Raw genomic sequence first — 24,437 nt, 5'->3', positions numbered from 1 at the left:
GGAGGATTGGGGTGTTTGGAAAGGACCCTGGGGTCCAGGCCTGGCCTGTAAGAGTCAGAGTCTTCCCTGAACTGGGGGAAATCTTCTCTGGGTTCCACAGGTCCTATTTCCCTATCCCCTGGCAGCTTGGTGCCAAGAAGCCCCTGCTGCAAGGACAGACAGACACTGATCTGATCTCCCAGGCCCAGGTGGCCTCCAATATCACAACTGCAATTGCAGAAACCAGCCTGGCTTCATCCCATCTGAGGAGGCCACAGCCCAGCCCAGCCACCCTCCTGTTGTTTGTCTTGGGAGGGATAATTGCTGAGCAAACAGGGAAGGGAAATCCTGGATTCTGACTCTCCTGAGCAGCCGTTACCCAGGCCTCAGCCGCTGGGGCCCCTCGGGCCTGGCTCCTTCGTGGCCTTGTGTAGGGAAGGGAGCTGGGTGGCGCGTTTGTAGAAAACCCAGGACTTGGCCTTGGTGAATACTCAGAAAAATAAACCCTGGACCTAAACAGGTTTCATGAACATTCAGTGACCACTTGCTGTGTTCTGGGCCCTCCATGTGTCACAGGTCTCTGACACTGCTCAGCCACCCTAGGATGTCAGCATAAGGACCTTCAGTTTCCAGAAGAGGAAACTGAGGCTCGGGGTGGTGAGGGGAGGATACCCACAGAAGTGGAAATACCATCCAAACCTCTCTGACCCTCACACTGTGCTCTGCACCTAGCTCATCTCCCTTTTGGGGAGGGGCAGGGCTTGGGCAGGAGCTCTCCCCTTCACCTCTCTTTTTTTCTCCCACAGAGAACCACATCTGCTGTCCAAGGCCCACAACCAAGCAGGCAAAGCCCTCCTCATGGCTGAGTTCTTGCCCCTGCTGTCTGGGGTGCCCCCACTGACCCAGGGTCATTCCCAGGATTCAGTTGTCTCCCCAGCTGAATGCCAGAGCCAGCAGCCACAGGATGATGAGCCCTGGAGGCTCCTGGAAGTGCCCTCCATTCAGATAACACCGTCAAGTGATGGGGAGTCACCTCACTGCACCCCAAGGCCCCAGCGCCTACAGCTGCTAAGGACCTCAGACTTGGATAGTTTGCTCCAGGACAGGTGAGACCCAGGTGTTGGCACAGGAAAGGGGTTTTCTCTTTCTAGGGACTCATGCTCAAAGGTGGGCATCCTGTGGTTGTCACTGTCCAGGAGAGGGCTGAAGTTTAGTTAGAATGTGGCCTTAGCCTGACTGGAAGTTGTAAAATAGATGCACAAACAAAAACAGGCAAGTGGGAGTACGCACTGGGACAAGCAAATCTGAGCTTAGCTGAGCACTACCTGCCTACTCAGACTGGAGATAGACACCCCCTTCAATCTATCCAATGTTTTGCAAACTGTGGGTCATGACCTTTTTAAGGACTATGAAGCCAATGTAGTGCATTGTAATCAGCACTTTTTCCCAAACAGAACAAGGATAGAATTGAAAATACATAGCATATGAGGTATAGTGAATAGTGAATAAGTGTGGTTTCCTGAAGCTTTTGTGACATTACATATATTTCTAAGTATGTACTGAAAGCCAATATAAAAGGTATTTCCTGTTGTAGCTCACAGGCAAAAAAAAAAGTTTAAGCAAAACTGCAAAGAAACTCTGTTCCTGGGACAAGGAAACAGGAACTGGGAGGTTCAAGGCTACAGGGGAAAAGAGGAAAAGAGGAAAAGAACTACACTGGCTCTGAAAAGAAATATCCACTGAGGTTTCTTCCAACAATGAACACATGAAAAGAGTTAAAAGTTTATGAAGTAGAGCTCTGTGTGTCAACATGGAGAAATCTCAGAAAACAACGATGATGGAGAAAGCATGTTGTAAAATGATATGAGTCTAACTGTGTATCATTTTAAGATATTGAACAATAATACACGTTATATTGTTGGTGGATGCTTCCCTACAAAAAGGATGGGAAAGTGCACAGGAAAAACACACATCAACTTCAGGGCAGTATGTACTTTGGGGGGCCGAGGCAGAGAGAACAGGGGTAAGATCTCAGCCTTTGGCTGTAACTGTAATCATTTATTTCTTAAAACAAACAAACAAACAAACAAACACCCAAGAAAGGATCTGAAGCAAAAATGGCAAAATGTCCACATCAGTTATATGGGTGGTGGGAACATAGATGACTATTACATATTTTCTTGTTTGAAATAAACATTCCCTAATTAAAAATATGAAAGTATTTCAAAACAAGAAACAGGCAAGGAGAGTAGTGAGAGGGAGGGAGATGGTGGAGGGAGGGTCTACTTGAGATCTGATGGTGAGAGGCAGTCAAGGGAAGAACTGAGGGAAGAGCTTCCAAGCTCCAAGCAGAGGGAACAGCGAGTGCAAAGGCCCCAGGGCAGGAATGTACCTGTGAATCAGAGGAAAATGCAGGGCGGCTAGGGGGCTGGAGGGAGTGAGCAGAGGGGAGACAGAAGTGAAGTCAAAACGATGTCTTGGGCATCAAGGTGAGGGCTTTGCTTTTGGCTGGGAATGAATGAGGTGGAGCCACAGAAGGGCTCAGAGACTTGACTCCCTCTGACTGCCTGTGGGGAGAGGACTGTGGGCACTTGAACCAGAGTAGCTGACAGGGAGGAGGTAGCTGTGATGCTCCAGGAGGGAGAGGACTGAGGCTGGGTCAGGGTGGACAGTGGAGGGGGAGAAGAGTTTAGATTATGGATAGGTTGTGTAGGTGCAACAGAAAGACGGGTCAAGAAAGACTTAAGTTTGGGGCCTGCCATCCACCAATATGGAGGAGTCCTACTGCTTGGAGGCTGGGAAGGGGGTGGGGATGAAGTTTTTTTTCAAGAGGAAGGAATAACCTATCTTGCAGAGGGATAGGGAGCAAATCTCTGTGCACAGGTGCTTCTGGCCAGAAGCTTTGACGTGGGCCTCACATTCTGTGTTCTAGGGCAAAGGAGTCCAGAGCCAACAAATGCTGGCAGCTGCCGCAGAGATGGCCATAGGTTGTGGCCTCAGAGCAGGGTTGCGTTAAACTCTGCAGCTTACTGGCTGGGTGACTTGGGCCACTCATTCCCATCTTTTGAAACGGGCTTCTGTCTGTGAAAGTGCTGCTGCTGCCCTTCCCCACACCGTTCAGTGGGAAAGCCCTTACCACTGAAGTAGTGGTCTGACTTACTCAAGGTCACAGTGTAGATAAGCACCAGGGATGCTGAATTCTAACTCGGCCTGGCTGACCACCTGGGACAACCCTTCCAGCAGCCGTGATGCCCCTCCTGACCCAGTGCAAGCCGCCCCAACACCTCGGTTTCCCAGAAACTCCATCCACCCCCAGATCCGCCCCACGTCTTAGATTCCGCCCTGGAAGGAGGGGAGCTCCCGGCCAGGCGCGTCAGTGGAGCTGAGGACCCCTTTCCCGGGCACCAGGGGAGAGGGTGGCAGCCCGTGCCGAGGCAGCTGCCACGGCAGCATTCTGATTTAATCAAGTCGGCCTCGGTTTCTCTGTCAGTCTCTCCGTAGATTCCTGGCCTCCGTCTCTTTCTCTTCCTCTATCCTTGTTTCTCCGGCGTCCCAGGCGCCTCCCACGCTGTCTCGGTCTCGGTCTTCTTCCCCCTGCGGCCCCGAGTCCTTCTGTCTCTATTTCTCCCTCGGGGCCTCTTTTGGTCCCACGGTCCCTGCGAGGCCTGGACTAGCACCCTCCTGCGTCTCCCTCTCTCGCCGGCTCAGCGTAGGCCGCCGCGTCCAGTATCTAGGCCCCACCCCCCGGCCTGGGCCAGTCCCTCCCCCTCTTCCCTCGCGGGCGGGGGGCTGTGACGCGCAGGGGCGGGAGCGGGAAAGGGGAGAGTGACGCCGCCTGGGCCTCGGGTAGCTTAGGCCTTTTGTGGCGGCGGCTGGGTCGGTGGGGCGGCGGCCTCGGATGGCGGGGCGGGAGTCCTGCTGGGACGTCTAGCTCGGCCCAGCCCTGCTCAGCCGGTCCCAGCCCTGCCCTCCGGCTGGGCGCTCCCGCCGCCGCATCCATGTTCGAGTAAGGACCGGGCGGGAGGAGACGGGGTCGACCGTGCGGGGCAGGGGCCCCTGCCGGAGTCGAGGTCCGGGAACCCAAGGCACTGGGGCCCACCGGGGTGGGGATGGGGCTTGGCGTCCTAGGGTGCACCGGGGCACTGAAGGCTGATGGCTGGGAGGCTCTGGCCTGGCTGGTCGCTGCCAAGGCGCGATGCGCCAGGTTAGAGGGGCTTTCGTTGGGGTCCCGGGCTGATTTCGCGGGAAGCGCGCCTGTGGGGAGGGCCCCGGCCTGGCTTGTCCCTGATTCGGAGCCGTGGGGGGGGGGGGGGGGGCGGGGATGGGGGCGAAGCTGACCCGGTTCTTTGGGCCTGGGCTGGAGGCAGGGCGGGCTTATAGGCCTGGGACCCTGAGGCAGGCCCAGGAGCAGCCCCGCCGGGCCCGAGCCTCCTCCCACAGTCCTCTGTCTTGAGCCTCCGCCAGGGTTACTGGGGGTTGGGGGCTTCCATGTGGCCGACCGACCGACCGCGTGCCTGATCCCTCTGGGGTCCTCCTGCACCCTGTCTGGCCCCGTCTTTCCAATTATGAATTGTAGATGTCTTGGAAGCTTGTATGTGCGTGTCAGTTTTCCTAGTTTGCAGGCCGCTGTAATCCTCTTTGGCTGTGTGTGTGTGTAATTTACCTAGAGTTCCATGTATTCTGTAGGTTCCCTTCGTGTATCTGATTATGACTCTGTAGTGTGTGTCTGGGCTCAGCTCGTGTGGCTACGACCTTTTGCAGTTGTATGTGTGTGGTGTATGCCACCCCATCAGACATCCGTTGTCAGATTGAAACTCGGAGCGTGCATGCATGTGTTTAGGTTTCCAGGGTGCGAAAACTGTGATCCTCCCTGGCTCTGTGTGTGTAGTTTATATCTGGCTCCATCTGTGGCTCCAAGTATCACCGTACATTGCCTGTGTCCAGTTGTGATTGTAATGTGTGACCATATGTGTCTGAGCCTCTGCGCTTGGTGCTACAACCATTTGCCTCTGAATGTGCCTATAATTTACCTCTGAACCTGTTAGCTCTGTGTGCAAATGTCAGTTACCTGTGTGTCCAAGTGTGATGTTGTGTGTCTGGGGCCAGAGCTGTATGACTGAGACCCTCTGGGGTTGTGCCTGTAATTTCCTTCAGATTCCATCTTTGTGTGAAAGTCCCTGTGTGTGTCCCTTGGTAACATTGTTACATGTATGTGCCTGGGCTTCCATGTGTTCAGCTGACCCGCTGGGGCTTTGTGTGAAGAGCAAGAGACTGAGACCCCCTGTGGCTCTTAGTGGGTCTCAGCCCCTCCCTCTTGAGACCTTAGGAGTACCCTTGACTCTCTGGAGCAATAATCATAACTTAATTCTTCCCCTGTTATAGTTTATAAAGAACCTCCCTGGCCACTATGTTGTTAGGATGTGGCCACAACCCCAGGGGCTGCATTATTCTGATTGTCAGGGTTCTCTGTCAGCAACAGCTGCTGACACCTCCATCCCCTGCCATGTTAGAGCAGGCCTTTGCTTTCTCTTCTCTGCCAGATGGTGAGCACCATAGGAGCTGAGCTGACTCTGTGACTTAATCTCCCTAGGTTGTGCATGTGTTAGCTGGGTCCTCTGTGACTATTCTTTGACTGTGTGATTCTCTATAACTGGGAGTGTTTCCTTTCAACTCTTCTCTGAGATGTTCTTATAGCTATGTGTGAATGTAATATATCAGGGTCTTTTTGTGGTTTTCTGTGTTTCTCTGACCCTCTGCAGCTGGGTGTGTGAGTGCATTTAACTTTTGGGACTTTGTGCCTGTAGCATACTTGTAATGCTGCGGGTGTGTATGTAATTATGCTGGGGCTTGCGGCTGTTTGTGACTGTAACATACCTGTGGTGCTACTGCTGGGGGTGGGAGTGTAGGGAAGACTTCTTGCAACTGTGGGGAACTATAGTTTGCCTGTGACACTGGCTGTCAAGTTTTGCTTTAATGCATACCTGTGTGTGCACCTGGTCTGCTCTGAGCAGAGGGAGCTCTGGGCCTGTTTAGGCCCAGGAAGCTGGAGGTGAGATATCTGCAGTGGCAAAAACCCCATTCTCTGCCAAGTCCCCACCCCCATAACGGTCCTATAGACACTTGGGGCTCCTCCCTTCTCTCTGCTGCAGTCTGCCTGGTTGGGCAGCCTCAGGGCTGTGTCTGCCCTGGAGCACTTCCTGTTCCTCCTGCAAAGGAGCAAGATCTGGGGGCGTGGGCCCTGCCCTGCTCGGTCTGTATGTGTTAGACCTGTCCTTAGATGCCTTCCCCTGACCTGTGACTACAGGAGACTAAGACAGGTTAAGGAGGGGTCTGCAGTTCAGAGGGGAGAAGATGAAGCAGGTGAGGAGTGTGGTCACCTCTCTTTCAGCCCCATCCACAGCTGACCAGAGCCCACAGTACCTGTGGGTGGACCTGTACCCTCCTGTCCTCCTTTCCCAGCCCCACTGGCCACCTCACTCTTCAGACCTGCCAGTCTCAGCCCTGTCCCTGAATTCCTTGTTCCTGCTGCTAAACCTATCTTCCCCCTCCCTTTGCTAGATCTGTTTTTTAACCTCAGAGTTCAGCTCAAGTGTGCCCTACACCCCACCCCGCCCGTCCACCTAGCCCTCCTTTATCACCGTGGTCCTCCAACTCTCTCTTGGGCCCCACCCTGTCTTTGATTCAGGAGGTCTGCAGTGGGTGCCAGAATCGGTGTTTCTCAAAACTGCCAGGTGTTGTTGCTGCTGCTCATGTGACTAGTGTCAGTGAGATTATCACCCTCCTTTACATGTTCTCTTATTGATTGTCTGTTCTCCAAACAACATCAGGTCCTGCAGGCAGGGATTGTACCTAGTTCTCTCACTTTTGTGTGTCCAGTGCCTGGCATGTGGCAGGTGGCCAGTGTGTAGTTAGAGAGTGAACAACTGCAGTTTGGGGTCAGTTTGGGCTCCACACACCAGGTTGAGGTGTCTTGCCATACCTGTCGAGGTCAGTGGAGCAACTTAGACACAGGTGTGCTGGGGCACTGGCAGGGCCATGTACTCTGACATCCCTGGATGATCAAACCAGAGTGCCTTCCATGTGGTGGGCTGATTGTATATATGTCCTCCTCCAGACAGTCCTGTAAGGTAGATACTTTTTTTCTTTTTTTACACGTAGGGAGCCAAAAGAAGGCAAAGGAAATTACATGTGACCTTCTGCCGTAACAAGCTGAGGCATGCCAGATTTTATTCCAAGTTGCTACTTGCCTGAAGAGGGGCACTATTAGGCGAGGTAGATACTGTTATATTCAAGAGAAACAGGCAATGGAAGGCTCAAACTCTAGCCCAAGGTCACATAGGGAAGTGACCAAACTGAGACTTGCCACAGCCTCATTCCTCAGAGGACTGGGCAAGGTACACACCTGGTTGAGTCTGAGTTCTGGATGGGGGGAGTGGAGGGTTATTTATTTATTCTGCCCAAAAGAGCAAATGGCCAAGGAGCATGCAGCTGGGAAGTAAACCTCTTTCCCCCTTGGGGTGCACCTCCTATGTGGGAGAATAAGAAACAAGGACAGCCCTAGCTGGCGTAGCTCAGTGGATTGAGTGCTGGCCTGTGAACCAAAGGGTCACCAGTTTGAATCCCAGTCAGAACGCATGCCCGGGTTGCAGATCAGGTCCCCACTTGGGGGCACACATGAGGCAACCACCCATTGATGTTTCTTTCTATCTCTTTCTCCCCCACCTCTCTGAAAATAAATAAATCAATCTTTTAAAAAGAAAAAAGAAGGACAAGTACAGAAGGTTGGGTCAGGGAAGTGCTGAGGGGAGAGATGGAGAGGAAGGAGTATCAGGATGTGAGGAGTGTATTTTAAAGAGCTGAAGGAAGATGTTTTGGAGATGTGTTCATTGAGCAGAGGCCTGCAGACATCTGGGAGGAAGGGCATTTGGCAGAGGGAACAGTCAAGGAAGAGGCTCAGGAAGAGTGAGCGAGGGGGTGATGAGAGCATCTAGCCCTTAGCCAGAGTGAGATGCGGTCAGAGGAGGGCCCTGGCCTGGTTCACAGGCTCCCTCTGGCTGCATGTGGGGAGACAAGGGCAGAGCAGGAGACCTTAAGAGAAGGTGGCTTTGATAGTCTAGGAGGTACAGTGGTGGCCTAGGTCACATCTATTTTATTTATTTATTTCCACAAATTTCATTTCACAACTACAACATGAATGCCTGCCCTGGTTCCTGTCCTGAGCAATACTAGGGACAGAACAGTGACGAAGACAACAGGGAGCTTACAGATCTGTGGAGATGTCATCAAACAGTGACAGCATGGAGTAGTCAGGGCTAGGATGAGGGAAGTATAGGCAGAGTGGTTAGAACTGGGATGGGAGCTGGGGGGACCCACAGAAGTGGGGGCAGTGTTCAGGAGGGAGGAGGTGTGGAGCAAGAGTCCTGAAGGATGCGTAAGAATTTGCTAGGCAAAGAAGAGGAAGGACAGTCTGTACAAAGGGAAGAGCTCGTGCTAAAGCTTGGAGGCAGGAGAGAGAAGTATGAGGAGCCTCGACTGTTTGAGGAGCTCCCACCTCCTCCCCAGGGGAGATTGAATGTCCTATGTTGGAATCCTGCTCTGAGTTAAACTGTGGACAAGTGGTGTGCCACTTTGGGCCTCAGTTTCTTCTGCAAAGGAGGTGATAAGAGTATCGAATGCACAGTGTTGTGTGAGGATCAGTACAGTTCCTCATATGCAGAATGTGCCACGATAGTGGGTCCTGATACAAAGTCAACAATGAGTGTCCTTTCAAATGCCCCCGAACTGACTCCACAGCCCTATGAGAGTGTGTATATTTGGTCCTCTGAGCATTCTACTTGTACTGGGGCTGCCTCCCAGCAGCAGGCTAATTCCCCAAGGCAGGCACCACATCTGGTGGTCTCTGCTGCTCCCCACCCTAGGCAGCACATGGATTATTCATGGAGTCACCGGTGTGTAATCAGAGTTCACTCTGTGCCGGATATAGTTTTGGGTGCTGGGGACACAGTGGCAACCAGGATCTCCTGAAATTTACAGTGTAGAGCAGACAATGACCAAGCCCAATAAGTGATCAGGATGAGTCGAGATGGTGTGAGTGGAGCTGGGGGCTACTTGCAGCTGGGCCACCATGCGAAATGCATTTGAGTGGAATAAGACAGCTGCTTATGCTGAGGCTTTAGAAGGACATTCAGGCACAGGGAATGGAAGTGCAGCAGCCTTGACACAGAAATGCACTTGGTGGGCTTTAGGGGCAAAAGGAGGCTGGAATGGAGGGAGTGACAGGGATCACATTAGGGCCTTGGGTGCCAAGGTAAGGACTTTGCTTTTAGCCGAATTGAGGTGCAGCCTGGTGAGGACTCAACCAGAAGGGTCCTGACCTGACTGGACTCTGGTTCATAGGCCCCTCTGGCTTTGTGTGAGGAGCAGGCTGTCGGGGGTGACCGGTGTGCAGGAGGCTGAGGATGGAGACTGAGCCAGGTCACTGGATGGAGTGGGGAAGTGGGGCTAATAGAAATAATGAAAATAGATTTTGGAGGTGATCTGGGTGGGACTTTACCAACAGATTAGAAATAAGGAAGTGCAAGAAAGAAAATAAGATGCTTAGGTTTTTAGCTCAAGCAACCAAGTAGAAAGGGGCTGCTCAGTAAGTTTTTAATTGTATAAATGACTAATAAGTTAATTCAGAATATAGCAGGTATATTGAGAGCTCACTGTATTCCAGGCTGTATTAGCAGCACTGCGCATTTATTGTTCATTTACCTCCAGACAACTGGATGAGGACATGTATTACTGATCCCTGAGTCACAGATATAGTAACCAAGGAACAGAGTTAGGGAACCTGCTCTGGGCCATGCTGCTAGGAAGTGGAGTAGAATGGATGGATAAGGATCAGCAGGCTGATGCACAGGCCTCCCAAAATAGGCCTGTCTGCACCCCCTGGTTTGTTTTATCCCATAACCCTTTCTTTCCCCCCTTCCTCCAGTACCAGCCCCCACTCTGGCCGGAGCACGCCAAGCAGCTCACCATCTCTCCGTAAGCGGCTGCAGCTCTTACCCCCAAGCCGACCCCCACCTGAGCCAGAACCAGGCACCATGGTGGAGAAGGGGTCAGATAGCTCCTCAGAGAAGGGTGGGGTGCCTGGGACACCCAGCACCCAGAGCCTGGGCAGCCGGAACTTCATCCGCAACAGCAAGGTTGGTGCAGGCCCTGGCCATTTGGGGAGAAGGGTGGAAGGCCAGGGATCTAGAGCCTTGTTCTGATTCCATTCCTTTCTCTTGCAGAAGATGCAGAGCTGGTACAGTGTAAGTATTGGGCAGGGGCTTGCTAGAGGGGTTGGAGGGAGGGGACAGCAGTGAAGTGGGGCTGGGTCAGCAGACCTTGGGTCATATCTTTGTTGCTACTTATGTGTCGTGTGATCTTGAGTGAGTTGCTTAACCTCTCTGGACCTCTCTCCTTGAGAAACAGTTCCCACTTTACGAGGCTGAACGGAACTTTCACTAAGAGTCAGTGATGCTGGTGGGTATATAACATAGGACCTGACTTATGTACTCAGTAAACGGGTGTGTAATCAGAAATCAGTAAACGGGAACTCTCATCATATTTACTCTTGTGTTACTGGCAGTGGAAGCCAGAATGAGCTAGACTTGAAGCATCAGAGAGCCTGTCTGGGGCAGAAAAGACTGAGGGGCTTCTGGGAGCACAGTGGGGCAGAATTAGAGGTGAACCTCACCTGGATTCACACCTCCCACACTTCCCTTAGATGCTGAGCCCCACGTACAAACAGCGGAATGAGGACTTCCGAAAACTGTTCAGCAAACTCCCTGAAGCTGAACGCCTCATCGTGGGTCAGTCCTGATATGCCCACCCAGCCCTGAGTTCCCATCTCTGCCCTCCTGAACCTCCCCACCTGGGTGCTAGGTAGGCCAGCCGTGTGACTCGGGTGTCTGCCTGTCTTTCTCCTGGCCGCCTCAGATTACTCCTGTGCCTTGCAGCGTGAGATCCTCCTCCAGGGCCGCCTCTATCTCTCCGAGAACTGGATCTGCTTCTACAGCAACATCTTCCGCTGGGAGACAACAGTGAGCCCATGCAGGGATGAGAAGGGGCCCTGGCAGGGCTCTGGCCCCTCCTGACCTGCCTGTCCTTCTTAGATTTCCATCCAGCTGAAGGAAGTGACGTGCCTAAAGAAGGAAAAGACGGCCAAGCTGATCCCCAACGCCATCCAGATCTGCACAGAGAGTGAGAAGGTGAGTGAGAGGACCTGCTGACAAAGCCATGTGGTCGCTGATCTTAGCCAACTCCTCCCTTCTTCCCCCACCAAAGCCCTGTTTTTTCTGCACCCTGATCTGCTCTCAGTCTGTGGCTTTCTCTTTGTTCTCCCTGCCCCCACCCTGGCCCAGGTTCCCATCATCTCTGACCTGGATCTCCACACCAGCCTCCTGCTGTCATAGTCCCTGCAGTCTGTCCCCTCACACAGCTGCTCTGAGATAGGATTAATAGTAAAATTCTTCCCTCCTACGTATCTACAACTCAGATGTCTTCTCTCCTTGGAAGCCTTCCCTGACACTCCATTCTGTCCCTGTGATGTTGACTCGTGATCCCAAGATGGCTGCCTCCCATCAGTGGCCCAGACGGGACGGGAGAAAGAAATGTGGCTGTGTGCACACGCACACGACACTTCACAGCAGAATTCCTTTGTGTTTTACTGGCCAAAAGAAGATCAGTTGACCACCTTATGGGCAAAGGAGACTGGGAAATTGCCCTGGGCTTCCCCCCTCCCAGCCCAGTCCCTTTGGACTGACCCCATCTGGAGATGAGCCTGCCTTAGCCCGTGAGCTCTGGATACAGAGCTAGGGACCATCTCCCCAACACGGTGACTCCAGCGTCCAGTGCCAGGTTGGGCACAGGATAAACATTCTGTAGAAAGACAGAAGGGATGAATGAATGGATATACCTCAGGATGGAGATCCGGACGGAGCTGGATGGGGATGGACCTGCCCCTCCACCCTTTCGTGTCTCCCCCACACCCCATCTCTCTCCTGCAGCATTTTTTCACCTCCTTTGGAGCCCGGGACCGCTGCTTCCTGCTCCTTTTCCGCCTCTGGCAGAACGCGCTGCTTGAAAAGGTGGGCCTAGAGGAGGCCTGGACAGGGGACTTTGCGGGTGGGCCAGGGGAGACCATGGAGCCAGGGGTGCCGGAACTGGAGGACTGCCCAGCCCCTCTCCATGGGCATCTGCCTCAACATATCGGCAGCATACCCCATGGGCCCCACGAGGGATCACTGTGGACTCTAGTGACAGAGGCTGCCCACTAGAAATGTGTATGCACAGCCTCTTATTCACCGTAACATTTTTTATATGTGGCAGCAAAATCTGCTCTGAGCTAGTAATGTGGTATTTATTATGCATACAAGCACTGCACAGTTGAGCTTTCTGCTGTGATGGAAGTGTCTTCTATCTGCACTGGTCAGTAGAGTAGCCACTATCCACATGTGCCCCTTGAACTCTTAAAAAGTAGCTAGTGTGATTGGGGATCTGCATTTTTAATTTAATTTAATTTAGTTTTAACTAATGTACACTTAAATGGCCATGCATGCCTCTCGCAGAGCACAGGTCTGTATCTCCCTGCGTCTGCTCGTGTTGTTACTGAGCGTGAGCGGAACTGGTCTTAGGTGCAGTTCAGTGTAAAGTTAAGTGTCCAGTATATTAATGGGACATACCAACGATTCTCAAACTTTGTAGTCTCAGAAACGCTTTACACTCCTTAAAATAATTGTAGGCTCCAAAGAGCATTTGTGTAAGATGGTTATATCTGTCAATATCTACTGTATTAGAAACTAAAACTGAGAAATTTTTAAGCACAAGAATACACAACACATTGCATTAGCAACCAGAAAAATTATAGCATCACATGTCATAGAGCCTCTAGAAAACCACTGTATAATCATGAGAGAATGAAAGTGAAAAGATAAGTAATACCTTATACTACTAGTAATACTTAGGCTTATGAAAATAATTTTGACCTCATAGGCAGCCTGAAAAGGGTCTAGGGGACCCCCAGAAATCTTTGGACCACACTTTGAGAACCTCTGTCATACACTGCACTGGATACAAAATATAAGTATCGGTGCTCTGTTATAGCCTACAGTATTGCCACTGTGCTACTTTTCTTCAATCCAAAATCCTAATTTTGAATCATGTCTTGGCCCAAAGTCTTTGAGGCAGGGATTTTAGACTTTCACTTGCTACAGTCCAATAGCCCATTGGGTGCCAGCCCTCGTCAGGCTCTCCTGGAATGCCCTCTGTGGTTGCATAGGTTTACATAGGATGCATTTGGCAATAAGTAACTGAAATGCCAACCAAACAATCTGGTTTAAGCAAACAGATACTGAATCATTTCACAAGGTATTAGTAGCTAACACTTAATGGTGCTACTAAGTGCCAGGCATTGATCTGAGTATTACAGGAATGAACTCATTCCATCTTCACAACCACCCCATGAGGCAGTATGGTTATTATCTTTATTTCACCAATGGGGCACAGAGTATTAGATTGGCCCCTGGTCATGTGGGCTTGTATGTGGCAGAGCTGGGTTCTGACCCACTGCAGTCAGGTTCTGGACTCCACTCCACCACTGTGTCATACTGATGCTCATGTCACGAGAGGTCTGGAGGCAGGTGGTCCAGGGTGGGTGTGAAGGATCAAGGACCCAAGTTCTTGTCCACTTTTCCACACTCATCCTCTGCATGGTGATGTTTTGTTCATATGCTTGTTGTCCTGTGATTACAAAGTAGCTGCTCTAGTCCAGGTGTCATGTCCTCATGTAAGTGTCCCAAACATGAAGGGGGACATGGGTGGATAGAAAGTGGAAATTCCTTTTTAAGGGAGGAAAAGCTTCCTTTAGATTTTGCTTTGTATTTCTTTGACTAGAATGGGGTTACATGACTGCCTTCAGCTGCAAAAGAGTTTGGGTATTTGGCAAAGGGAAGATGAATTGGCTGGAGAAGATTTTCACCCCAAACAAATCAGAGTTACACTGGCAGGGAGGGAGTGTGGCTAGATGTCAGGTTGGCATGGCTTGTTGCTACTGGCCTGTAGCACCTCAGGAGGTCAGAACCCGCTCCTCCAGCAGTGCTGTGCTTCTGTCCTGCCCTCTCAGGGGCAGCTCCAGCTATGGCCAGGAGGGAGCAGGAGCCAGAGAAAGGAGACAGCCCAGCATCAAAGCTGCAAGGGCAAGTGCAGAGGAGGGTTCAGAGTGTAGGCCCTGGAGCCAGATTGCCAGGAGTTCTGTCCCCATCACTGAGGAGCTACGTGACCTGGTTAAGTTACCAAACCCCACTGGTCAGATCAGGACTCTCCCAACTTCATAGCAACCAGACTTGAGCTCAGAATAAGTGCTGCTCAGCGGTGTCACCTCTTACAAAGCAGGGTTGTCCAGAGGTAGCACCAGGGTGCTAGAACAGCCCCTGGGGTAACATTTCAGCGCTGTCACATGGGCACCTCTGTGCCTCAGTGTCATTGTCTTAAAATGGTGATATTAGCACTGACTTTACAGAACTGTTTTAAAGACTCAGTGAGTTAGCTCATGTGAAAAGGTGAGAAGAATGCCTGGCATATAGTAACAACTTAGTGCATGTCTGCTGCTGTTATCATTATTACTGTTGCTGGTTTATCATTGGCATCCACCCCTTCAGGCCATGAGTAGCTGAAAGACCAGGGCTCCTGAGGACACTAGAGAAATGGGTGGGGGCAGGACAGCAGGGGGGCGGGTGGGAGCAGAGGTTCTGCAGGCTGGCTAGGTTGGAATCCCTGAGTTGCCTCTGGTCATTTGTGTGGCATCAAGCACATGACTTCTCCCTGGACCTTGTATTCTCTGTAAAACTGGGACCATTAACCTGTAGCTATGTATTGTGAGAACCTGAGGGGAAAGTCCTGAGCACACTGGCTTCTCCCCACTGGGCTGTCATGGGGTGTAAGATCTGGGATGGGAGACCATGCTGCCCTGTGTGGGCACTGGGGGAACTGCTGAGGCTGGTGGGCACTGGGTGGAAAGCACTCTGGCCTGGGTGTGGTGGAGGCCAACACTGAACGCGTCTTGCCTGCCCAGACGCTGAGTCCCCGCGAGCTCTGGCACCTGGTGCATCAGTGCTACGGCTCAGAGCTGGGTCTCACCAGTGAGGATGAGGACTATGTCTGCCCCTTGCAGCTGAATGGCCTGGGGTGAGTCAAAAGTTGATAGCCGGTTCCTGGAGGGGTTGGGGGAGACAGAAGGGGCTGCATGAAGAACTCCTGGACTTCCAGGTGGACTGTGGTGGGTGTGTGGGGTCTCAAGGATACAGTGATCCCACACCCTCCCTTTCATTGCAGGAGCCCTAAGGAAGTGGGTGATGTGATTGCCCTGAGTGATATCACCCCCTCAGGGGCAGCCGACCACAGCCAGGAGCCAAGCCCAGTGGGTTCACGCCGTGGCCGCATCACCCCCAACCTTTCCCGAGCCAGCAGCGATGCAGACCATGGGGTGAGCAGAGGGAGAGAGGAGGGTGCTGTGGGGAAGAGACAGAGGAAGGCCAGAGGTGGTGTCAGGGAGAGGGACAGGCTGGGGGAGACCAGGGAGGGAAAGGGCCAAGGGACAGAGAAGAGGTGAGTGGAGGGGTAAGAAAGGAGATAGATGGAGGGATAAGACAGAGCTGGGGAGATGGTCAACATAAACAGGAATAGGTAGGGAACCAGAGAGACAAGCAAAGGGGAGACAGACAGATGGAAAGAGTGACAGACAGAAGAGGCAACAGAGGGATGGATGCACAAGGTAGGACCCAGGCAAGGCATGGACAGGCATAAGAAAGCTTATAGCCCAGTCATCCAAGATAGGCCTGCAAGGGGCTAAGAGGAGCCCTTGTCTGGGTGGCCTCAGGGCCCCCCTGAAGCTCAGCTGTAAGCCCTCTTTATACATGTGACCTCCCAGCACTGGTTTTCTTAGACTTGAATTCTTATGGCCAATGTGGGCACACAGGAAGCCCTCAGGCTGGGATGGAAAGGATGGAAATGGGACAAGGCTGAATTAAGTCATTCTCTGCAGGCAGAGGAGGACAAGGAGGAGCAGACAGACAGACAGCCAGACGCCTCTTCTAGCCAGATGGTGACTCCAGCGGCTGAACCGCCGAGCACAGAGCCCACTCCACCTGAAGGACCTGTTTCCCTGGGCCCCTTGGATCTGCTGCCCAGCGAGGAGCTGTTGACAGACACGAGTCACTCCTCCTCGTCCACAGGGGAAGAAGGTGAAGCAGGTGGTCTGAATCATTTGCTTTAGTTGCACATGACAAACTACTCAGACTGGCTTAAGCAAGGGGTTTGCTGGCTCACTGGGTCAAAAAACCCAGGGAGTGGGCAGGTAAGGCATTTAATACTGTTGTTAGACATCTGTCTTAGCTCTGCTTTAAAGATGGCAGAGCGAGGCAGATAGGAGCACAAACTCTGAAGCCAAATCGCTGGGATTCAAATTCTGGCCACAGTGGTTTTTTAGCCATGTAACCTGGGTGAATCATTTTTCTGTGAGCCTCATTTCCCTCATTTGAAAAACAGGATTAGCAATAATAATATCCACGTCATAGGGTTGTTCTTAAGAGAATTAAATGAGTTAATCTATGTAAATACTTGGGCCAGTTAGTAAGTATAAGCTATTATAATTTCCATCATCATTATCATCATCATCATCATTTTTATTTCTCTGTGCCAACTTCATTCCCAGGTAGCTTCTCCTCTTGTTGGGGCAGAGAGAGACCCTCCCCTGCTTCAGACAAGCCTAGCAGAGAGAAAATATGCCTTTCCCAGTGGCTGAAAGCTCTAGGGTTGGCTCTGAGTGGAAAATGAGCCAACTCCTGAACCAGTCTCTGTGGCTGCTTGGGGCCACACACATCCCTCAGAACCAACCACTGTGACTGCCTGGCCTCTGAACCAATCCCCGTGGCTGATAGTCACAGGCCTACGGGCCTATGGTGACTGGAAATGCAGTGGGCTGGGCCCACAGTGGGAACCAGTCATGATGGCTCTGATTGTTTGGGCTTAGGGCACATGCCACCTGAAAACCACTCCTGTAGCCCAGTGCCCGCTCTGGTCTAGGCAGACAGGTCTGCCCGTCCACTCCGCAAGGCCAGGAGTGGCGTAGGGTGGTCTCCAGAGGGAAACCAAGGAAGCACTTTGAGGAAGGAGGCATGCCAGTGGCTTCATTTGCTGCCCTTCTGTATCTCCCAGCGGACCTGGCTGCCCTGCATCCTGACCTCTCTGGCCGTCTCCTCATCAATTCTGTCTTCCATGTGGGCGCCGAACGGCTCCAGCAGATGCTCTTCTCAGACTCACCTTTCCTGCAGGGCTTCCTGGAGCAGTGCAAGTTCACAGGTTAGGGGACTGAGATTCCCCAGACACAGGGGAGGATGGGGGAGGACAAGCCTGGAGATAGGCAGGCACTGCTTGCTGTGCTGGTCAGGTGTGGTAGGGTGAGGGGGTTAAAGGCAGCATCCATGAGAGCAGAGTGTTCTGCCTCTTACTAGCAGGGTTCCAGCCTCTCTGTGCGTGAGTTCCTTCTGCGTAATGGAGGTCTGGTAATAGTGCCTGCCTTATCAGGGTCTCAGGAAATCTAAATGGGTTGATGCTAGAAAAGTGCCTAGAATAGTAGCCAAATAGCACATATTTTGTAAATGTGATGATCATACATTTAGTACTACTCTATGCAGAGACCAGGACAGATATACCCTACAATCTAGTGAGAATGAGGGTAAATAGATTCTCACACAAATAAACATGAGTATCAGAGAGGTAGCTGTGATCCAATCAGGAATGGCTGCTGGAAGGATGTGAAATGGAAACTAAGGCCTGAAGGACGGGCCTGTCCAGAAAGCGGGGGAGGTGGGGGAGAGGAACCTACATAGCCCCTGAGGCTGGAGGCAGGCACTGTGAGAAATCCCTCGAGGCTGGGCCCCTGTGGCCAGGTGTGGAGAGGGGCAGCCACAGCAGCAGGTGAAGTGGAAGGGTTGACCATGGGACCAGCAGAGGAGCTCAAGAGTCAGATGGGGGAGAGAGTGTGCAGGCCTGGCGCTCGGGTGGGGGGCCTAGAGGACAGTTGGACCACTCCTGAGATAGGGCCCCAGAGGATGAGCAGGTTTGAAGAGATGCGGAGGCCAATGTGGGGCCCAATAGGTATGAGTGGTCCAGGGGACTTGGAGGGAAAGGTGTTCAGGAGGTAATAGGGCCCTAGGTCTGAGGCTCAGGGGAGAGGCCAGGACTGGTACAGACAGGGAAACTGAGGCTGTAGGAGGGATGAGAAGTATAGGGAGGGCAAAGGTTCCAGCTCTGAGTATCATCAACATCTAAAGTTTTAGGCGTCCCAAGGAACATGGGGTAGGTGCCAAGGTGGGCACATGGAAGAAGAGTGGGTTTGGGGCAAGACCCAAGAAAACTGGAACCTTACAAAAAGGCTGTCTCCTACAGCCTGTTAAGCAAAGGGCTGGTGAGTAGTGTCCCCATTCTGCTCTCCCTGCCCCAGACGTGACCTTGAGCCCCTGGAGTGGGGACAGCAAGTGCCATCAGCGCCGAGTGTTGACCTACACCATTCCCATCAGCAACCCGCTGGGTCCCAAGAGTGCCTCAGTGGTGGAGACTCAGGTGAGCCAGGCGGGGTGGCCAGCCCGGTGGGGTGGCCAGGTGGGCAGCCCTGACTCTCTCCTCCTTTGCCCTGCAGACACTGTTCCGGCGCGGCCCACAGGCAGGCGGCTGTGTGGTGGACTCGGAGGTGCTGACGCAGGGCATCCCTTACCAGGACTACTTCTACACTGCCCACCGCTACTGCATTCTGGGCCTTGCCCGGAACAAGGCCCGTCTTCGGTGAGCAGCTGCCTCCACCTGATGCTCTGGTGCCCCCCCCACCCCATGGGGGGGCCCGGTGCTCCCCAGTCAAAGTCAGTTGCTGAATGTTGGTTGCTACCCTGGTAGGCAAGCAGAAGTGTTGGTCCCTAAGGGGCCAGGAACACCCAGAGGTGTTTGGCCTGAGCCTCTAGGTGGGTGGAACTGCCATTGACCAGGATGGGGAAGATGGGAGAAGTAGGTTTGGGGGATGATCAGGAGATCAGTTGGGGGCGTGTCAAGCTACCAAAGACCCACATGTGGAGTTGCATTCAGCAACAAGACAGAAGGGGTTCAGGACCGAACCTGTTAAGCCTGCAATGTGCATGGGCAGTGCTGAGGCAGCACTTACGGACAGGAGACTTGCCAAGGTAGTGAGTGTGGGCAGAGAGGGAGTTACAGGCTGACTGGCTGGCACTTCAGGTGAGCAGGGATCACAGGGAAGCCATTGGTGGGTGAGGGGGATGCGTCTGTTTTCTCTGTGGGTACACAGGGCCCTCTCTGAGCTAGAGAGGAAAGCACCCCCTGGGAGTGGGGCAGCAAGGCCAGAGTCACACTCTCCCCCCATTTCCCCAACCCTAGAGTGTCCTCTGAGATCCGCTACCGGAAGCAGCCCTGGAGCCTCGTGAAGTCTCTCATTGAGAAGAACTCGTGGAACGGCATTGAGGATTATTTCCACCACCTGGGTAAGGGACCGAGTCAGCCAGGGCAGGATAGGGTCGTGGCTTGGCTGGATGCAGACCTGCAAAGCCCTTTCTCGTGTCCACAGAGCGAGAGCTTGCCAAGGCCGAGAAGCTGTCCCTAGAGGAAGGCGGGAAGGACTCCCGGGGATTGCTGTCAGGCCTGCGGAGGCGGAAGCGGCCCTTGAGCTGGAGGGGTCATGGTGATGGGCCCCAGCACCCAGACCCCGACCCCTGCACCCGGGCTGGCATGCACACCTCGGGTGCGTTCGTCAGGGCTGGGCAGGGCGGGTGGAGGAGCAGGGCCCAGGTGGGTTGGGCTGGATGAGTCTGTCTGACTCCGAGTTGCTCTCCCACAGGCTCCCTTAGCTCCCGTTTCTCAGAACCGACCACGGACCAGGGCCCCGGGACAGGCATCCCCAGTGTCCTGGTGCTCATCAGCATTGTGTGAGTAAGGAGGCCAGGCGTCGGGGTCAGACAGGCCTGTGTCTACATCTCAGCCGTGTGACCTTGGGCAAGTGCCTGGCTTCACTGGGCCTCAGCTTAAGTGGGAATGTGGGCTCCCCTCAGAGAGAGGATTAAAGGAGCCAGTGTTGGAGCTGTGCCCAGCAGAGCTCTGTGCACAGTGTACTGCTCTGTTCGTCATGGAGAGATCTGCCTGCTGGGAGAGGGATGCCTGGGACTCTGGGAGGTTAGAGAGACCTGACCTCACCCAAGGGCCAGGGAGGGCTTTCTGGAGGAATCAGTACCCAAATGAGGCAAAATTAGGTGAACCAGGAGAGGTATGCAAAAGAAGCAATTTTACTTACACACTTCATTCGTGTTTTCTGTGTTTAAGCCTAAGCTGGGTGATGCTGGGCACACAGCAGTGACAAGCAGCTCTGGGGGAGACAGTTCTGGCACCAGACCAAAGTGATGAGGGAAACACAGGCAGAGGGAACAGGGCCTGGGTAGGGAAGCCTTGGGAGGTCAGCGAAGGCTTCCTCCAGGCGGGATAAGTGGACAGTCAGGGATGGCTTCCTGGGAAAGCAGAGGACTCCTGAGCTGAGACCCCAGAGGGTTAGGCAGGGAGACCCACATGCATGAAGGTCTGGAGGTGTGGAGAGGCAGGACACTGAGGAAATGGAAGTGAGATCCATGCTTCCAGCGGACCGTGGGAGGTGAGAGTCAGATCGGCCATGCATCCAGCCTCTCTGGGCCAGCCTCCTTCCCAGTGAGAGGCTGAGTGGCATGCTCTGCTGGGAGCTGGGGTCTAGGAGGGGTGGGGTGGGTAGCATGGGCTGGGCAGCTCTCATCTCTTTGTCTCCCCCTCACCGCCTCCTCAGGATCTGTGCGAGGTAGGGTCCTGCACCCTGCACCTCCCCTCATCTCATATCTCACCCCTGGCTGCAGCCCCTTGTCTATTCCACATCCTTGGCTCTCCCAGTGAGCTTGTTTGGCATGGCAGTTAAGGGTGTGGGCATTAGACAGGCCTGGGTTTGAACCCTGGCTTTGCATGTCTCTCCCCTTCTCTGAGTCTTAGCTTCCTCCTCTGAAGAGAGAGTAGTCGTGGTGTCCCTTTAAGGTGTGGTCGTGTGTGTGCCCAACTAGTGGGAGCATCAATCTTGACTCCTGACCTCTGATTCCTGCCCTCAGCCTCATCATCCTCATCGCCCTCAATGTTCTCCTCTTTTACCGCCTCTGGTCCCTGGAGAGGACGGCCCACACCTTTGAGTCCTGGCACAGTCTGGCCCTGGCCAAGGAGTGAGTGGGCACCCTGAGGGGGTTGGAGCTTGGGCAGATTGGGGGAGGCCAAGGCTCTACTCAGGCCCTGCACCCTACACAGCAAGTTCCCCCAGACGGCTGCAGAATGGGCGGAGGTCCTGGCCCTGCAGAAGCAGTTCCACAGCGTTGAGGTGCACAAGTGGAGGCAGATCCTGCGGGCCTCAGTGGAGCTTCTGGATGAGGTATGGCCCTGGGGCTCTGGGACCCTGCATTCCAACCCGAAGGTGTGGCACATGCCTCTGGGCCTCGGTTTCCTCCTCCATAAGATGAGGAAGCCATTCATAGTCCCTCACCTTCTGGGTTGCCAGAAATATCAGCAGAATGAAACAATTTATTGGCCCCCATCCTGGGAAAAAAATCCAGATGTGGCCCACTAGGCCTGGCTGGGCCCAGCCACTTAATGACAGTAAGAATTGGTCTCTGGAACCATCTTTTGACTCTGCCTACCCCCAGGGTTGGCTTAGTTCTGGGCATCCTCTCCCTGAGGGTGACCAAGGTGGTCCCTGCAGCTCTAGTCTCACATCCAAAGGAAAGGACTTACTCTCATTGGCTGCTAGCGTCACATGCCCTGCCCCTGCAACCAGCCACAGAGGCCAGGGGTAGGCAAGACTTGGTGTCCGAGTCCCTCCCCACTTTGGGGTGACTAAGGGAGATCACATAAGGGTGTGGGAGAGGTTGTCCAAAGGCTACTGGGGTCTCACCTTTAGAAGGGGTTACCCCATACAGCCCCTGTAGTTCAGGAGCAGCATCTGTTCAGCAGGCCATGTTCAAATTCTGGTGTGTGACCTTGTGCAAGAGACTTGGGGCCTTGGCTTCCTCCTCTGTAAATGGGGTAGTAATTGATATTACCTCAAAGACTGTTATGAGAATTAAATGAGTTCACATTGGAATAGTGCCAAGACCATAGTAAACACTTTATGTATGTTTGCTGTTAGTAGTATAAGCCCAGTGCCAGGCATACAGCAGGTGCTCAATAAATGTGGTGGGTCAACACAAGTTTCAGACACCTGAGCTAAGTACCTAATGTGGGGAGTGACTGTGGGAAGCTGGGGAGCACCTGGCACTGGCTGGCCCCCTGAAGGTGTCAGCACCCAAGGTCCAGGTGATGGTGAAGACTGTCTGGCCCCTACAGGCCCTAATGCTGCGTCCCACCTTGGGGTCCCACTGCATCCCACATATGTGTGGACAGAGATGCGAAGTCTGGGAAGGGCTGTGGAGGATAGGGTAGGGGGTTTTGAAGCCAGGGCCCCATCGCTCAGAGCAAAGGAGGGCAGGGCCTACCCATCCTGAGTTAAATTCTCATTTCCCTCTCAGATTGCTATGGGCACTGTGTTGACTTCTCAAATGAGTGCTAATAGCAGACACTGATCAAGCTGGGCTGTTCCAAGTGCCAAAGTGACCAGCTGCTTTGCTTCTTGTGGCTAGGCTATGAGGGGGATGTTCTTGCCCCCCAAACATAACAAATAGGGATGCTGAGGTGTGAGGCCATCAAACTTGCCCAAGGTTTCACAGCAGGGAATAAGAATAATATGCACTGGGCACCTCCTGTATGCCATCAGATCCCTGAAATAACCTGGTAAAGTAGGTATTACTGACCCTTCTTTCAGCTAAGGCACCTGGGACAGGTAAGGGGCTTGCCCAAGGCTTCCCAGTAAGTAGCAGAGTCCAGACTCGAACCCAGGCCATCTGGGTGGGCCCCTTCCATCTGCTGTCTGTGATAAATTAAACCAGGTACAGTATTGCTCTGCTCATGTTGTATGGTGACCTGAGCAGAAGACATGGCCTCTCTAGACCTTCCCCAGTTTCTCAACTGCAGGATTGGGGGTGACACCACCCCTCCAGTGCTCACTCACCACCCAGCCCACCTCTCCCCCCAGATGAAGTTTTCACTGGAGAAGCTGCATCAAGGCATCACTGTCTCAGACCCTCCCTTCGACTCCCAGCCACAGCCCGATGATAGCTTCTCCTGAGGACGTCTGGCCACACAGTTGTCCCTGCAAATGGTCAGATGGACACAATCTCGGTGACCACTGCTGGCACAGTGTGAGCACCGGGAACCTCCTGCCCACCCATCCCGGTGGCCTGGCCAGGGGCCATGCAGGCACGGGGACCACAGAACTGAGATGCACTTTAGACCAGCGTGTACGAGTGCAGCTGCCGTCGCCTGCCCAGCCAGGGCGCTGGCCTGGCCTTCGGCAGGCTCCCTGCTAACTTATTTTGTCCGGCTGGGGTTGTGGAGAGCACCTCCTGGGGTGCCAGATTCCCTCAGCTCTGGGTTTAATATATTGTATTTATTTGGGCTGACAGAGCCCCAATAAAGAGTTGGAAATGGCTGTGGCTGTCTCCATGGGGCCCAGGGAGTGGGAGGGAGGGGTTCTGTCCATTTTCTGGAGCCATAGTCATTGACATGACCTGGAATTCCCTAGCATCTTACACAAGCTTTGCATCATCAGGGTCCAGTGCAGGGGTTCCTAGGACAGACTAATCCTGGTGCTCTGAGTTCAAATTCTACCTCTGATACTTAGGCACAGACTGAAACTGGTCAGCCTCTCTCAGATTTAGTTTCCGCTGCTGTTCAATGGGCATAAGAATAGCTCCAGTCTTCCAGGGTTGTTAGACGTGAGTTGTTCTCAAACTTAAGCCATGTCAGAGTCTCCTGGAGGGCCAATCACCAAACCTCCTGGCAGCGTATAATTCAGCAGGTCCAGGGCGAGCTGCCAGCTTGTGCTTTCAGCAAGTTCCCAGGTGATGCTTGTCCAGTGGTCCCACTTTGAAGAACCACTTTATGAGGATGCAGGAAGTTAAAAGAAGTGGCAGTTTATAATAGGGTAAATATTCAGTAATGTTATTCACCACAGGAAAGTTGAAAGAAAAGTACTCATGTGCTGTGCACCAAGTACATGCCAACCTAAGTATCATGGTCTGATGTTCATTTAATTCCCATGTCAACTCTATGAGTTGGAGACAAATAGTTGCATGCCTGAGGCCCTTCCACAGGGCAGCCTGGCCCCTGGAACTCCACATGCAGATGCAAGGTGCTAACCCCTTCAGGACTGCACAGCAGCCCATCCACATGAGGCCATCCGGACCCCTGTCTTATTGATGAGGAAATGGGCTTAGAGGTGAAAT

The 24,437-nt window shown here is 53.1% G+C and overlaps 1 protein-coding gene and 1 non-coding gene across 12 annotated transcripts; one reads left to right on the top strand and one right to left on the bottom strand.

Annotated features, from left to right (window-relative positions):
• The first annotated feature begins 822 nt into the window (after window positions 1-822).
• Window positions 823-23,641, top strand: GRAMD1A (GRAM domain containing 1A). 11 transcript variants are annotated; one of them, XM_028529451.2, is made up of 20 exons: window positions 823-1,085; window positions 9,959-10,169; window positions 10,257-10,277; window positions 10,736-10,820; window positions 10,948-11,051; window positions 11,124-11,219; window positions 12,018-12,098; window positions 15,080-15,192; window positions 15,340-15,490; window positions 16,049-16,247; window positions 17,221-17,364; window positions 18,509-18,627; window positions 18,704-18,846; window positions 19,447-19,550; window positions 19,634-19,807; window positions 19,904-19,991; window positions 20,870-20,881; window positions 21,180-21,287; window positions 21,370-21,490; window positions 23,186-23,641. In XM_028529451.2, the coding sequence occupies exons 1-20, from the start codon at window positions 838-840 to the stop codon at window positions 23,276-23,278; spliced, it is 2,415 nt and encodes an 804-aa protein (XP_028385252.2). In that variant the 5' UTR covers window positions 823-837; the 3' UTR covers window positions 23,279-23,641. The 11 variants fall into 11 exon arrangements, with proteins under 11 accessions (XP_028385252.2, XP_035868273.1, XP_035868269.1 ...); XM_036012380.1 differs by having other exon boundaries at window positions 16,049-16,256; window positions 21,352-21,490; XM_036012376.1 differs by having other exon boundaries at window positions 15,983-16,247; window positions 21,352-21,490.
• LOC114511783 lies at window positions 7,130-7,267 on the bottom strand. Its single transcript, XR_003685749.1, has one exon. It is a non-coding gene; the product is annotated as a small nucleolar RNA SNORA67 (small nucleolar RNA).
• Window positions 23,642-24,437: the final 796 nt, after the last annotated feature.

Source organism: Phyllostomus discolor, chromosome 12 (assembly GCF_004126475.2).
Source record: "Phyllostomus discolor isolate MPI-MPIP mPhyDis1 chromosome 12, mPhyDis1.pri.v3, whole genome shotgun sequence".
NCBI lineage: Eukaryota > Metazoa > Chordata > Mammalia > Chiroptera > Phyllostomidae > Phyllostomus > Phyllostomus discolor.
This window is presented reverse-complemented; position numbering and strand designations above follow the sequence as displayed.